The following is a 16675-nucleotide window of genomic DNA, read 5'->3' on the forward strand; positions in this document are numbered from 1 at the left end:
CAGATTACCGCAGGTTACAGTAACATTTATGACCTTTAGCATGAAAAGCTCCACGTTCCTGCTGCGCATAAAGAACGTAAAAGGGATGTTAAGACGTAGAAGTTAACACGCTCGCCAGACTCATCCGAAGAGCTTATTTTGCAGCGGGTGAGGGCGTCCGTCAGGTAAAACGCGACCGCCGCCGTACCTGTGCGCTGCCCTACCCCACCCACGAGGGGCCTCCGCCCGGGTCCGGGCCCGGGCCCGGGCCCGGCGAGGGGCTGCGGCCGCCCCGGGCCCGGCCTGGCGCAGCAGGGCTCCCCGGGCCCGGCGCACCTGCCGCGGAGGGCAGGGGCTGCACGCCGCCCCTGACGGGGGCAGGCCCCGCGGCCCCCCGCCGCCTCCCGCTCGCCCCCTGGCCCTCCCCCGCCGGGCTCAGGTGACACCGGCCCCGGCGGCTCCCCGGGCCGCCGCGGAGCTTCCTGGTTCCCAGAAGGTGCCGGAGCGACTGCAACAGGAACTGAGAGCCGGGGGGAGGAGGCGGTGCCGCCGTTCCGCTGCAGTCGCGGCCCGAGCGGGGGGAGCGGAGCAGCCATGGGCCGCCGCCCGCCGCCGCAGCGCTGAGCCGCCCCCGTCGCCGAAGGCAGAGGGGCCGGCGCTGCCCCCTCGCCCCTGCCGGGCGGGGCGCTTCTCCCTGGGGGGCGCTGGAGCAGCCGCCGGGGGCCCGCGATGTGACCATGGACAGCAGGTTCAAGTGAGTGGGGCGGGCGGGCGGCGAGGGGCCCCGGCGGGGCCGGCGCAGGCGGGGCGGGGGCCGCGGCGGGGCTGTCAGGAGCGGCGGGCCGAGCTGAGCTCCGCGGCGGGCAGGCGGCGAGTAGGCCTCGCAGCCGCCCCGGCCTGCCGGGCCCGCCGGGCGGAAGGCAGGGAGGGAGGGGAGGAGGGGGAGCCCACCCGGCGGGAGCGTGCGAGGGGCCGGGCGCGCCGCGGCCGCTGAGTGACAGCGGGGCGGGCGGGAGGCAGCGGGGCCGGGAGCGGGCGCTGCGCGGCCGGCCGGGCCGGGCCGGGGCGAGGCGGGACCCGCGGCGCGGGGGGAGCGGGGCGCGCTCGGCGGCGGGGCGGCGCCCCCCGCCCCGGCCCGGAGCAGGGGGAGGGGGAGGAGGCGGCTGCAGCGCCGCCGGCCGCTCCCCCGCCCCTCGCCGCCTCCCGGCCCGCCGGCGGCCCCGGCGCGCCTGCCCTGGCATCGCCCTCCCGCAGCCGTGGGGGGAACGCGCTGCTGCAGCCGCCGGCCTCGCCGGGCCACGCCGGGTCAGAGGCGTCGGTGCCGGGGAGCGGCGCCCGGCGGGGCGCGGGGGCGGGCGGAGCGGTGCCTGCGCTCTGTCGGCCTGTGGCCGGTGAAAGGGGATCGTGAAATGGTGGCAGCCTGCTCCTGAGGCGGCCGCGGGCCCATCTCCCTGCCTCGGTCGGCAGAGCTCCCTCAGGCCTGGGCAGTGACCCTGCCTGCAGCAGCGGGTGGGCTGAGGTTTGTGACATTAACCTCTCCGGTAACTGCAAACCACCTTTTTGCCGTTATGCTGTGGCAGGTGCAAAAGAGTTTTCTAGGTGTTTGGAAGCACCTTACCCATCAGGAGCGGCCGCCCGGTCTTGCTGATGTTGGAAACCAACAAGATGTTAAACACGGGTTTCAAGAATTGACAAAAATCTCTGTGTAAATATATGATGAATAAGCAGGCTGCTACCGGGTGGCTGTAAAGGAAATGAGAGACGGTCTGACAATTCTCAGATTAGTTTGACACATTTTTGACACTTCTGAGCGTAGTGGGATGTGAAGAGTAAACTTAGAAGCAATTTTCTGCAAAAGCAGATTTAGAGTGGTATAACGAAAGGCGGAAGGCAGTGTTACTTCAAAGAGCTTTCTTTGTGAGGGTAACTCAGCTAGGAGTTGAGTTAGAAGCCCTCGTTCGGTGTTTGTAACACTTTAACTGATTCACATTAAAAACCCAGCATTGTGTGGTCTGGGTTTTAGGAAGAAATGGAAGGGGAAAATGGCATGAGAGTATAAACCCGGTGCCTGAGCTAGAGTAACGTCATGGGGAGATGTCACTTCTTTAAAAGGAAGGATTTTTGTGGTTCGCTTTTCTAGGTGGCTCAACGAAGCCAAGCCTTATCAGTTTCATTCTGAACCCGCTTGCCAGCCAGAGGAACAATGGATGGACTTCAATACCAGAGTAAATCTCCAATATCCTGGATTTAGGCTGTTGTAACTCAGAGCAGAATTTGATCTCCTACACACAGGATCAGTAGATACAGGATTTTCTCAATTAAATGCTTTAAAATACCATGCAAGGAAAGATTGCGATATGGGTGGGTTATGTCTCCATAACCTGAATTAGGCTATAATTGCATATCTCAGTTGATGATGGTGCTGAGGTCAGTGAAAGCATGTACTGAATCAATTAATTTGTGACAGCTGAAATTTTCCCCAGCTCAGCCTTTGGATTTCATTCAAGACTTTATTTAAAGAAACAACAGTGTGTTAATTTGCTGCATGCTTTATTTGAAGCATTCTAGAAACGTGGAACCAAGTCTTGAATTTTTTTACGCGCCTAAAACTCCAGCTGACTTCAGTGGGAGAGTTACCCGAGAAGGGAGTTCAAGTGTGAGCCTTTTATGTGGTTAAATAGATAATTGATATGGGTGCAGTTATACCACTTGTTTTTAATATAAATAGCGGTGTGCTTGGTAGGCAGGGAGAGGTGGGTGGTATAGTAATGGCATTTAAAGCTGTTTTAATAAATATTTAGTTTGGGATTAGGTTGAGTGTTAATTGCTATTAGCATATGCAGTTCATTATTATCAAGTGTGTATTTACTGGGGAGGTGAAAGAGGCAGTGGCCATCCCACAGCGTTGACCGTGATGGCTCCTGCAGATATGGAGGCTCCATCTTCCCATCTTCCTGGCTAGCTCGGGATTGCGTCCATCCCTAGCTCTTGCATTAATGTTTTCTCACTCACTGAATCATGCCTGAGATTCAGCCTTTAAAGTCAAAGTCGACAATCAATATCTTGTGAAAGAGGAAGCTAAGTGATTCTCAGCCTTATGGTGGTAATCACATGCATTTAAAAGGTAGTGGCTAAATTCGTGGAATTAAAATGGAAGTCTAATGATGGGCTATTCCTATTAAGTAGAAATAAAACGTAGCTTTAGAAAAGGCTGCCCACGACTCCATTAATATATTTCAGATTGATTGATAAGGATTTTAGTAGCACTTTTTTCCCAACCATTAGGCGTGGTATGATGGAGTGACTTAAAAGCTATTTGATGTATAAGGCAGTGACAGTATCACTTAAATAAATCGCACAGTTTAGCTTGTTTATCTTCCTTATTCTTTTTTGAAGGCTGTACAGGGAAATGTGACTTTTTGGTTCTTCCTTAGAACTAATCTGACTTCTAATTTTACTTTAATGAAATTTTAATTTATTTTAATTTTATTCTGTACAAATAAGATGGAAAAGGTATAACTGGTAGAAACGCTATCTGAAACATATCTATGATTAATCAATTGTGTTTGCTTCTTCTAGGGAAAATCCAGAACGTACCTTTGATTTGGTACTGAAAGTAAAATGCCAAGCATCTGAAAACGAAGGTAATGTACCATGCCTATTGATATTTATTTATAGAAATGAGAGGTGGAAAAAAAAAATAGTTTGCATCCTGATCTACTGTCATCTTATGTTTTGAATTGCTGTTGGATTAGGATTGTATTAGAAAGTGACTATGGTTATTTTATTGCCTTTTAAAAATCTGTTAATGTGTTAATTCATAGTCGTCGTGGGTTTTTATTGTTATATTTTCATTTTGGCTATTGTAAAAGTATTTTTGTTCTAAGAGAAATACTTGCAAAGCTTAGACTTGAAATGCATCTTCTACAGTTCTTAAGTCTTAAAATGTTGATTTTTGTATAAGACTTCATTTTAGCAGAACGATTGACTTCTGTCTATCAGTGGAATGTTAATTTTGATCAGTGTGATAGGGAGAAAGTAATTTCTGAACAACAGAAATGGACTTTCTAGCTCATGTTTGGCAGCTGCTTTGGTTTGCTACATGATACAAACAGCAGTGAGCGCTGACTTGAGCTCATATTAGCCATCAGTTTCACGTCTCTATAAACACATGGTAAAAGAGACGTAGTAGTGCAAGAGTTATCTGAGAGAGGCTTTTTTCCTCCTGGGTAAAAAGAAGATGGGATTTCCAGTGCTGAAATTTAAGTGACCTCTAGAAAGTCCATTGAGGGAACTTGGTTCACGTTCTCATCTGAGGTTGTTGGCCTTACAAAAACACAGAGATAGAGGAAATTTTGTTGGGGTTGTGTTGTAGTCTGCAACAGCTGTGTCTTAATCACAATTGTAAAAACAGTAAACTCCATCTTAAAATTGAGTATATTTCTTATCCTACTGCGCTAATGGATGCTGTTAGAGTAGTAAACTCTGGAAACAAGTTAGAAGCCTGTAGAAGTTTATAGCCCCAAACTATTCCTTTTTTTTAAATTTCAGCTAACACTTCTGTTAGTGGTGTCATGGGTACGTGCCTAATACGTTTACAAAAAACATTTTTGTTGAAGCTAAACAGTTGTAGTTCTTTAGGTCTTTTCCTGACAATCCCAACAGGCTTTTCTGTACCTGTTGTATTATTTATTATCCATTATTGATATCTCAAGTTCCTCTGCTTTTTTTTTTTTCTTTTCTTTTTTCTCCTCTTCATAAGATTGTTCGTTTAGTTGTGGAATGACATCTTGGTCCTGGTGCCGCCCTTGGGTACTTTCACTTTTTTTTGTGACCAGCCAGTGTCCTTCGGTTTATTGCCTGCTTTTTTGATTTGCTGTTGGTACAGTAATGGTTTGGGGAATCAGATGGGCTTTCCTAACTCTATGAGCATTGTTGTGGTTTATATCATGGCACATTTTACCTTCTGTTCTCTCCCTTTTGCAGTTTTTACCTTAGTAATTTCATAGATGATGTCTGTGAACCCTGCTTAGCTACTTGACTTCTGATCTGTTCCTCCTTGCATTGTGCATTTTAGTCTCTGCTTCCACCTGTCGTCCCTTCCTGGGGGCCCGTTCACATCTCAGCTTAGGCCCAGCTTCAACCTGCAGATTTTATTCCCTTTCTTCCTTTCCCTCCTGAGAGCTAGACTGTTGATGATCCTTTCAGGGCTTCATCTTGAAATCTTGAAAAAGTGGGTTTTTTTCTACTGGGATCAGAACATGGATCTATATCCTTTTAGTTCCTTTTATCTCCCTTTTGACTTCTGATTTTGTTTTGCATCTTTCGGCCTCTGCTGCTATAAGAAACCGCTTCTCGTTACCTGCAGCTCTGTGAATGACCGCCTACGCCTGAATTCTGGTCATAGTCACTTCCCCGGCCTCCCTTGGTGGGCGTTTCGTCCTGTTCATCTGTTGTCCTCTGTGGAGAGTAGTGTCTTTAAGAAATCTGTGTATCTCCTTGAACTGTGACCTGAGTTAATGTGGAGACTGTATTTGTGACTGTATTGTGGGTGCACCCTCTTCTGTTCCGCTTTTGGCTGTCATCCCTTCTACCCCGTGTGGGCTCAGTTGCTGTTCGTCCATGGGGTGGCCAAAGGCAGGAAGGAGGTCTGATACCGGTAGCGGTGGAGTCTGCGGCGTGTGACTGGCCAGGGGTTTAGGGGTGTTTCAGCTGGCCTGGCCTGGAGGTTGTATTGATTCTTGCATGAGTCCACAGATCAGCACAAAAGCACAGTCCCGTTTTACCAATCAAATTGTGCTGACTCAATATTCCAGTTACCATCCTGCTGTACTTGGTGACCCATCTGGGATTTATTTTAATTTCTTTCATATTATATCTAATTCAGATAACAAACTCACTCCAGTGAGGGCTTGACATCATATTTACATATGGTATTATGAGCACAGTGATGTATCAAATTAATATATCTGAATGTTAAAGTTATTTAAAGGAAATTCACAAAGGACAAAAGTGTATTGTCTTCACCGTCACTTTAGAAATGGGGCACAAGGCTTGTCATGCTAAACAGGGAGCTTTCAAGGTTGGTTTATTATAAGGCCTAACAAATTTGACAGTTACCCTGTATTGTAGGTCTTGCCTTTAAATAGATTTTCATGCTAGGATAATCTTTTGAATATATCATACTTGAAAACGTGATCCATTCACCTGTTTCTTTGCTCATGCCTCTTTCTTCCTTATGAAAGAGATTTGTGTTTAAATAGGGGCTTTCTCCCTCGCATCCCATCTGCTCCTTGTACTTGATCCTGGAGCTATGTCAGGGCTGAATTTGTGACATCACTGTCACCAGTGTTGCCGTGGAAATATCACAGCCACAAACTTATGATCTCCCTGCATGAGTGAGCAGCACGAGAAGCTGATTTAGGAGAGAGGAAGACCTTAATGTGACCCATGTATCTTTAAGCTTTTTCTTTTCAAGCTTTGCTGTAGTATGCATCCTCCTGCATTTTAATTTCTCTGTGCCAGCGTGTAACTGTTCTAACAAATAAAAATTGAGGTAGCCCTACTGCATGTGTCGTTATTAATAAGGTGATGTTTTTACGAGGATGCTGTATACCTGCAACAGTGTGACATGATGAAAAATTTTGCAGTTAAAATTATTATGCTTTTGGAAAAGTATTTTTAGATAACTTCTTAATTATAGCATAGCTCTCAAGGAATGTTAATTTTTCGGTTCTGACAATGTCCTAGGGCTCTTCCAGCTATAAAGGATCATACATAGATGAAATGCAGCAAGGTTTATATGTATTATGAAATTTGTTCTTATATCATTCCACTAATTATTTTCAGCATTGTTTTCTACTCAGTGTAAACACCTAAGAGGTTTCATGTAGGTTAATGTAAATTTATCACTTCATGTGTGGTAGGTAGCTCCTGGATTGGTTACAGGCTTGGTTGTGCTAGCATGTCTTTAGTTACAGCTGGATCAAAATTTTGTTTTCACATTGGATACCTGTTTTTTGTGATTTAAGAGTAGCTTGCGCGCTTGAATCTTTGTTTCTTAATACTGTGTTCTTGACTGAGTAGATCATCCTTTTGGGCTGTTCTCTCTCTGTTTTAAACTACAGGAGTGCACAATAGCATTGCTAGAAGAGTGATCTTCTAACCCTTTTCTCATTTTTGGGGCAGGAGAGAAAAAAGGGTACTCTTTACGTAAATATTCTTATAATTGAGCACTCCATTGAACTAATAGCATGAATTGTAACATTTTTTGCTGTTGCTGACAAACTTTATTTATTCTTCACTCGGCTTACGTTAAAAAAGAAATCTTCTATTTATTAGAGGGGCTTAGTGCCTACTCTTAGCACAAAACAGGATATGGTTCCCTCAACAATTTAGAATATATTGCTTACTGTATTTTCAGAGTAAATTATGCTTTTGGTATTATACTACACTTAAGCCTTTACCTTGAAAGTTGCATTTCAGCTGTATTTAATTAGGCAGTTGAGGCATATATTCCAAAGAGGAGAAAAAAACCCTTAGGACCAAAATCAGATTGTAGCCCATGTCATAATTTCCAGACCTTTGCAGCATGGTCAAGATGGTAAGCATCAATTAACACAATATGTTGAAACATAGTAACTAGTTAGTGTGACAGCTTTTTCTTGAGAAAAATCAAAACCTGATTCTCGCAAAACTTTGAGATGAATTAACTTCTGTTCACCAGAGTTTGCTAAGGGACTGGGAGATGGGTGCTAAGCTATTCTAACAGCCCAATATTTGTTAATTGTGAATTTGGCTGGTAGTGTCAGCAGCACCTTATAGCAAAAGGTTTTACATTGCCTCCCAGGTAGTTGCAGATTTTTGTAATTCTTTCCTGTGTCACTCCTTAATGAACAAGCAAACAAAAGAAATAGCAAAAACGTGTGCCCATTTTAACATCATCAGCTGGCCTTCTGTATTAAATTTTCACTTACAGACCTAGATAACAACTTGATAACAGATATTAATATTATTGAAACTGTTGTGTTATTAATTAAACTCATTGTGTAAACTGTACTTCCTATATTGATTTTATTAAAACTGGATTGCAGAGGTCAGACACAAGAGGCAATGCAAATACAGCAGCTAGCAGTAGAAAGGCAACGTGCAACAACAACTGTGAACATAAGGTCTTCAGCATTTCTGTCCACAGTTTCCCAAGAAGAAGATGACTCAAGATTGGTTTCAGTTTGTGTGGTTAAGAGAGTGCTGTTTGCTGCACCTTCATTTTCTTTGATTATAGCACACATGGAAAGCAACAAAAAGGCTCCATGGAGTGTGCAGGTAGATCCAGGAAATTAAACCACTGAATGTCATGGTTTGGGTCTAGGACTGCCTTGGTCCTGACTGTTCAAGTTTTACTTGAAAACCCCTTTGAAACAGCAGTTCATTTTCTGTTCAAGCAAAGAATAATCGTTTGAACAAGGCTTGAAATTTGATTGCTTTGTCCCTATTTCCTCTTTAAATGCTAGGAAGCCTTCTATAGCCCTGGGACTAGATACGTGATTTTCAGAGAAGGTGTTTAATAGGTTGTGTTGAATTGCATGAATAACACCTGTAGTTTTTCTTGCCTGTGCCAGAATGATAATAAATCTTAGTGATGCATGATGTCTAAATTATTTTTCTTTAAAGGGTTTTCCTTTCATTAAATTATCAAGGAAAAGCCATGAAAACCAGTTTAATCCTGTATTGGTGGAGTTAAGAACTATATGAATTAAGTCCAGGAATTAGGCCAAAAATGCAAAATTCTTTGTATGAGGTTTGATTGTGGTCTGTAAGGTACTAATAAGATATGTAGTTCCAGGAAGGTCCCAATTCTGAAAAAAAGTTTAATGCAGTTGGTAGTTCTGTCCATGGGTAACCTGTCTAGCTTTGGTAGGGTTTTGATTAAGAGTCTTCCAAAGCTGCTTTCAGGCTTGTGGTCAGAGCAAGCACTATTTTTTTCTTCTTCTTTTTTTTTTTTTTTTCTTCACTGTAGAGAGCTGTGTATTAACCACAGACTCTGAGCCTGTGGGTGTAACGTGCTGATCAGATAACTCTCTTCCTCTGCTGTACTTTTTTTTGCAGAGCATCACTTGAACCTGATTAAAAAGATAATTCTATCGGTGTAATACGTGAAGAAGTCTGCAGGACTATTTTTTTAAGAGCTATTAAAACTTTTGATGCAATCTTTATATAGTGCCAACCTTTTTCACTGTTGGTTTCAACTGGAAGGGTACTAAATGAGTACTGGCCTACAGAAAGTTAGGTTTCCCTAACTTTTTAAAGCACACTATGTGCTTCAGGTGACTATGAAGAGCAACTATATCTTGCTATGAACTAGATAAATATGAGACTTGCAAGAAAGCTTATTTGTAGATTTTTAGTCTCAAATATTGTATTACCATATTAGAATTTATTTTACACCAATAAAAAGTTAAAGATGCTTTTTTGAGTTTGTACAATGCCATTTCAGAACATGGGCTGTCTGATTATAGTCGTCAGTTTTTGTATATAAAAAAATAAAGCTTTCTTTCCATACTCCTCTGAAGTTTCATTAAGCTTAACGCCCCCCTGCCCCAACTCATTAACTCATATGTTGTTATTTAGGTTAGTGCTACTTCCCTGTAATGGTTTCTTGTTTTTCCTGTTGAAATTTTCAAATGGTGGTACCTAAAAAGCTTGGAAGAGGACACAATCTAGCCTGGTTTCTCTACAGGATTATTGATTGATTAGGAGCAGAGTATTTCACAAGTCCTTTGTTGAGGATTATGTAAATGTTTTGAGGGCAAAAGCAGGTAGTGCCTTGAGACTGTGCATCACTTTCGTCCTTTTTGACAAAACCAAGGAATATGAGCCAGAGTTTAGCTGAAGCTCTCTCGTGTACGAGCACCAAGCATACCTGTAAGTCCTTCATAAGTTATAATATTTTGTGTAACTTTAAACCCTCCAGTTGTATCTAAATGAAAGTTTTCATTATATTCACATTTCCTTCATTTAATTGGAAAGCTCCTCAGGGTATGAACCTTGTGTGTTTGGACTGTCACTAGCAAAGAGTGGGTGTTGGAGAATTATGAACAACAAAAACAATTAAGGCAACTATGATTTTGTGTCTAAGATAAAGATTGGCATTTTCATGCTTTTTACCTTTTCCTTTCATTCTCCGGAGACTGAGAAATGGAGGGTAGTCACTCCAGCTTTCAGCTTCTCTTCACAGATGCAAAAACGTGGAGGAAAATGTTGCTGCTTTTCAGTGCCTCATTTCCTACAGATTTTTTTTTTTTTTCCTTCACCAACCTACAGAGATTCTTGGATGTACGTGTAATTTGGAGGTGGGTGCAGATATGTGTGTGTAGGAGGGGGAATGGTGAGAGCTGCTGGAGAATTAGGTCAAGGAAGCCCTTTCTCCTATCTCCCCTGCATTCTTCACTGGGGAGAAGAGACCTCGGTGGGGAGGGACGACCCTACTCCCCAGCAGCCAGAGGACAGTCCTGGGAGGAGCGGCAGGCTCTGCTCTACTCCAGAGATTCCAGCTGTAGTAATGCGGGGGCAGGCGCTGTGGTATCAATGCTGGTAGAGATGAATTATTCCCCTGCGGGCATTTGCCCGACTGTCGTTTTTTCATGTAATGCCATATGCCGCTTTCAGCAGTGTGATCGGGTTTTGGGCAGTGAAATTAAACGGGAAAAACTTGATGAGTTAACTAATACAAATATTAACTTGTTATAAAAATAATTTTCTATAAAATTCAGTAGAATGAATGTATTAGTGTTAATATAACTGAACATAAGCTGAAAACAGCAACCTGTATCATGTAACGTAGTCAATCAGTATGAAAGTTGACGTTCCTGTGCTTCTTTCAGACTTGATTTTAGTTTCATTTTAGTACTTAACTATTTGAGATGGCTGCCTGGGGGATAGTTTGCAGGCTTTTAAATTGCTTGCATTCAGAAGTGTTAAGAGTTTGCATATTTTTCTAAGCTAATGTCAGCGTGCTTCTGCCCTCCCACACACTGAACAGTCCATCTTACACAGAGGTTTATTGTTCTTTAAGGAGATATGTTATGCTGCTAGCTCTCTTCATATGTAGTTTAATGGCTTGTCTTTCAGACATACAGAGGATTTAAAATCTGCTTAAAAAGCTTTGGAAACTGGTTAAACTTTCAAGGCTTAAAATGCTTTTTGCAAAGCCGTAAGACACCTCTCTCTAGCACTGACTTGAAGAGGCTGAAGTGTACAGTTTCCTGTATGGTTCACAGAAATAATCTTTTTAATTCTTTTTCCTTTGCCACTGGTGGTATTATCGGGATGCAGATACATGTAGATGCACGTGCTCATCATACAACTGTTGGGATAGATACTTCTGTTTGTAAATAAAATAAAACATGATCAGGGCTATGAAGGGAAGAGTTATGTAACTGTTCATGAAAGGCTTAAAACCCCCTGAAGCCAAAATAAGTTTTCCCAGTAAAGTGCTATTGTTACTCCTTAAAATAATTTTGTGTAGTAAGAGCAATTTGAGCATAGCACCGCTTTGCAACTAATGGGTTAAGAATTTGTATTTTTCATGGTAGGCTGATGTGTGATAACTCCAAGATCCAGGTAAGAACACGGTATTTACAGACACTTACTTAGGATGGAAGATCCTACGTGACTGACAAAGTACTAAAATGCTGAAAACATTAACTTCTTATATTTGCCTTTGACATTTTTCCATGTATCTTGGAACTGTAGCTCTACGTTTAAAACTGAGTAATTTGGGTGGACAAAGACTTCTTATATTTTGTGATTCTGGTTTAGGAGAAAAGATTAAAACTTAATACTGAACTTATATGGAAAAGAGAAGAGAAAAAGCAGAAGTGGTGAGAGAAAAAAGGCCTGAACAAGATTTTGGGTGTGGTATCTGTGCTTCCTGAGCTGGGAAAGCCAAGGCAGCAGTTTACAGTCATACTGTCTTCCTTTGCAAAATTCTTAATCCTCGTTTGGAAGGTACTGTCCAAGTATTAAATCTTTAATTAGAAATAAGGCTTGAACAACGCCCTTAGATTACATTTCCTAGAGTTTGAATCTGGATCTGGTTTCTTTACACATTTGAGTGGATATTGAGATGTAGATTAAAACCTAGCTAAAATTACAAACTTGGGTCTGAAAATAGAATATTAGTTAGGGTTTACTTTAGGACATATTTTACAAACTTTCTTAGTTAATGCCAAGTTTTAATCATCATAGAGGCATAATTGTCATAACCAATGTATTTTGCCATAGCTGGTTTACCATTGCATTTTCCTTAAACTCAGAATGGGAAAGAGTGACACAAAGAATGATTAGTACTTCTGCTTACCTTCTAATAGAGAACAAGAAATTCCTATTCATCTGACTTTAGATGCTGTTCACATCACGGGTTTTATTTGTTGTACTAGTTGAACCTGTTTTAGAACACATCTAAATATTGTAAAGTTACGGTGTCATTGTGTAGACGGAGTCAAATGTTTGCTTTTGGGAGGAGGTGGTTCTTTTGTTCTGTAACAAGACAAGCTAAATGCAAAAATCTGCTGTCTTTGTATTTAAATACTGGATGCTAAATGTTGAATTCAACTTAACTGTGTTGCGAGAATTGCACTTGACACAGAGAAGCCGTGCTGATAATGATTATAAGGCACAGCATCGTTTCCCTCAGAAGTTGCAAAGGAAAGCTTAACGTTTTAAGGCAGCTGTTTCCAGGAGTGGAGTTGCATTATTGAAGAACGATGATGGTTTTTATATCCTCGGGTTAAGATGCAATATTAAAAAGCAAATGTAAAAGAGTGTTTTGTGTTACAGTGAAAGTGTCTATGTTTTGTTTAAATGCAAAATAAGAAGTAGCAGCAGCATAGAGGTAAAAGACAAGGGTTGTGTGACAGTTGTAAACTTACCTGGAGGTCTGTAATGAGTTTGAAACAATGGGGTGAAACCACTGTGCCTTTAGAGTGACAGGAGGGAAACAGTTATTGTAACGGAGTCTTGCTAGCAAGAGCTGATCATTCATGCATCCGCTTCCTATCCTTTGGAGGTCATTTGGCTCCTAAACTGTGTGTGTTTGGTGTGTGTGTGTTTGTGTTTTACTTCAAATAGCTAGCACCGCTAAAAGCAGCGTGTGAGGTAAGCATCCTTCCTGCTTCTTGGTGGCACCTGGCAGGCTTGCTCTGTGGGTACGCTCGCCGTTCAGCTGGTGGGGATGCTTCTGGAGCTGACAGGAGGTGTTTCTCATGGAGGTCAGATAAGGAGGAGCTGGTGGGATTTTCATGCCATGCAATGTAGCATAGGCTGTTGTTTCATCTCTGAGCATTAATTTCAAGTTTTTTGGGTTTGTTAAAAGAAATGTGTTGGCAGTTCAGGAAACTGAAAAAAACTAGGGATGCCCTTACTCTCTCCTGCTGTCTTCCTGATGGCTTTTAGGCTTCTAGGGTACTCTGAGTGTTGGAATTGTGTCAGGGTTATGTTAAACTCTTGTCCTTTTTTTGAGGAGATGGGTTCAACAACTTTGCTGGTGCCTTCCAGTTTTCTGTTCACATGGTAAAACTTGGCTCTTAAGGAAAAAAAACAAATACCCAAAGTTAGATCCCTGTCACACATGGTCACTTTAAGGCATTGTACGTTTGGAGATAGATTAAATTTTCATTTTGTGTAAGCTGTCTTCATAAAAATTGTGCTGTCTAAAGAGCACAATTATGCTAGACTGGTAGCATGCAGTAATTCATAGAACTGAAAATAGTTGACGGTATTGTGACACAACATGGGGAATTCTGAAAAACTGTGTCCAGGAAAGAGTTTTGCTGCTATTCATATTCTAGGTATCTTCTCCCTGCTAAGAATATTGCCAGAGAAAAAAGGACGTTAGTTCCCTAGTGGCAGATGAGTCGCTTATTTCTCTAGCTGAAACTAATGAACTTTTCCTGTCATGTCACAGGTAGCTGTGATGGCAGTGACTGTGTGCCAGGGCAGGTAAAGCTTTCTGACACCAGAACCCGAGTTAGGTGAGGTTCTGAGCATTCAGTTGCTGTTTCAATCAGGCATTTTTAATTGGTGCATCTGAGTAAACCCGTTTTAGTTTCTGGGAATGGGCACGTCCCGTGCAATGTAAGTACATGTTTACATCTGCTTTTACTTGGGGTCAGAGCCCTGTAGCATCTTGCAAGGTCTAGTCTAAAAATGCTTATACAAGTGTCAGCCAGGGAAAAAAAAGTAAAATCAAACTAGCATGTGTAATTAATATGTAAGCAATTGAAAAAGAGAATTCTCTTTCTCAGTCTTGATATAATATGCTGTATTTTACATAGAATAATTTTGAATTGTATTCTTTTGCATTCTGGTTGTGATGTTAGAAATCGATGCTATGAAACTGCACGACCAAAAAAAAAAAAATTGCTTGAGGTAACCACCTCTAAAGTGCCTGGCTGAAAACATTTTTCACTGGCAATAAAAACCATGATAAATTAAAGCTTGCCTTAAATTCTCTGGCAGCTAGTGATGGTGACTATCTTCTTTTTAAATAAACAATGTTGTGTGACATTGCTGCACGCTAACAGGTCTAGCAAACTGCTTGGTTGTTGAGAATACTTGTCAGACCTCACAATCCTTGGAGGAAATTTGCGTTATGTTTTCAACAGTGAACAAAACAGAAATCCTTTCAGTTCCTACTATTGGGGAAAATGATGAAGGAAAGGATAAACCAGAACAAACAATAATAAAAATAAATTAAACTACCAGAACTTTCAGTGGACGTGAAATAGGGCGAAGGTTGGAAATAGAAAGGTTGGTGAGTCGGTGTTGGCTGTGGACAGCAGAGCTCCCGAAGCCAGTAAATCCACGAGGACGGGCAAAGCCCGAGCACTTGCTCTGTTAGTGGCTGGGGAATACAAACTTGGTCTGCTCGTATATGATCTGCTCTGTGTGTTTTAAATAGATGAGAAAGATCTGGAAGTGCGGCATGCTTTGAAGCTCTGGAAAGAGGAAAAAATACTTTGCTTCCAGCCCTAAATTACTTCAGTTCAGTCTGTAGGCTTGCCTGACTCTCCTAACGTGGGACTGGAGGTGTCTCAGCTCTGAAACAGTGCTTTTCTCCACATTTCCCAGAAAACTTCTTGGTAACAGCATTTGCTCTCACACAACCCATCTGTATGGCTTCTCCCACCCAGGTGTTTTGGTTGGTGGTGCTTTCTATGATTGCTTGACTCTTGTAAACTGAAAAATACTCTGTGTGGTAATCTGTGTGAAAATGAAGATATCTTGTTACAAGACGTTGTCTGCAAAAGGAGTACCCAATAGAAATTTTGGCTTTCTGGTGAACAGTGGCTGTACTTCATACGCTGTCCAAGTTTTGAAATGCTCAATAGTCCATCTAAAGGGAGACAGAAGTATTCAGGATAAAAATTTGGCTGTGTATGCAGTCAATTCAGTAAGTTGTGGCCTGGGATTGCAGAATGATCTGTGCACTCACCAGTTAACATAATCATTAATGACTTCAGTAAAAGAGAGTCTGAAATGAATTCAACTTAGGGCAGTCGCAGATGCATTCATTACGGTTGTCTTGTAACATGGATTTAAAGTCAATCTGTGTAAAGCAAATATATACCCTTAGTATATGCAGTTCTTTGGGATTCCTGCTGGGAACATAACTGGGCTGTGTATGGAGCCAAATCAGAATTGCTCACATTGTGTCTTAAAAACATAATAGGATTTTATAAGCTGGTAAAAGTGCATTGTTTGCTTTGTGTCTCATCATGTACACTCTTCCTTATATCTTAATATAAACAAGGAAACTTGATACTGACATACGCTACTAGGGTACTTCTGCTACCGGAGTTCTGCTCCTGTGTATTTTAACACTAGAAATTATTCATCTCAGCATGACCAGTATGTTTTAATTGTCAGCACGTCTTGAAATATTCATCTTTCAGTGAGCAAGACAAAAAGTCTTGCTAGGACAGAAAGTGCCAGAACAGCATAAACAGTAGTTGCAAACAGAGTGATGTTTCGAAGTGCTTCGTATGCAATGAGACCAAAGGGATTTTGGTATTTTCTTTTGGGTTTTTTTAGACCTGTGTTTAGTTAATGTTGCTTTGGATATGTAGAACAGTATATATTACTTAGCATAGCAGTTAATGTAGTAGCTTTGTGCTTGTGGGTCAAAACACAATGCAAATCATGAAACAGATACAAATTGCCTAATCTGAGATAAATGTTGAAACAGTTAAGTGTTACAGAAAACAAGAAAGTGGCTTTCTATTGATTGATGTCCCAGGACCTCAATTTTTTCTTTTTAAGTCCCAGCAGTAAATATTCAATTAATCTGGTTCATGGGAATATTAGAAGTCATATCATATATGTAAAACAAAAAGAAATGATAGCGTATGCTGTGTGTTATCCTGAATTAATATTCCTGTGTAAGAGCAATACTGATGTGTTACAAGAAAATAATACATCTTAGAAACCAAAGAAACCACATTCCATAGTTGTAAAGTTTAATTATCCTATCATATTCACACTGTGTTCACCAACATTTCTGGAGGATTTTGTTTAACTCTACAGTGTATCAACTAGACATACTGGACTGATGTGAGTATTGCAAATATGCAGGGTTAGGCAAAGAGCCAGATTTTATTCTCAGATCTACTTTGAACACCAATGATTGGGAAAG

The 16675-nt window shown here is 42.0% G+C and overlaps 1 protein-coding gene across 4 annotated transcripts in view; it reads left to right on the plus strand.

Moving 5' to 3' along the window:
- Window positions 1–596: 596 nt before the first annotated feature.
- DENND1B (DENN domain containing 1B) overlaps window positions 597–16675 on the plus strand; it is a 169851-nt gene continuing 153772 nt past the window's right edge. For 3 of the 4 annotated variants that reach the window (XM_076337985.1, XM_076337986.1, XM_076337987.1), the window contains exons 1-2: window positions 597–733; window positions 3559–3623. In XM_076337985.1, the coding sequence (XP_076194100.1) occupies window positions 717–733; window positions 3559–3623 (82 nt within the window). In that variant the 5' untranslated portion in view covers window positions 597–716. The remainder of the gene's footprint in view (window positions 734–3558; window positions 3624–16675) is intronic. The other variant, XM_076337988.1, reaches the window with a different exon arrangement.

The sequence above is a fragment of the Aptenodytes patagonicus genome, chromosome 5 (genome assembly GCF_965638725.1).
Source record: "Aptenodytes patagonicus chromosome 5, bAptPat1.pri.cur, whole genome shotgun sequence".
NCBI lineage: Eukaryota > Metazoa > Chordata > Aves > Sphenisciformes > Spheniscidae > Aptenodytes > Aptenodytes patagonicus.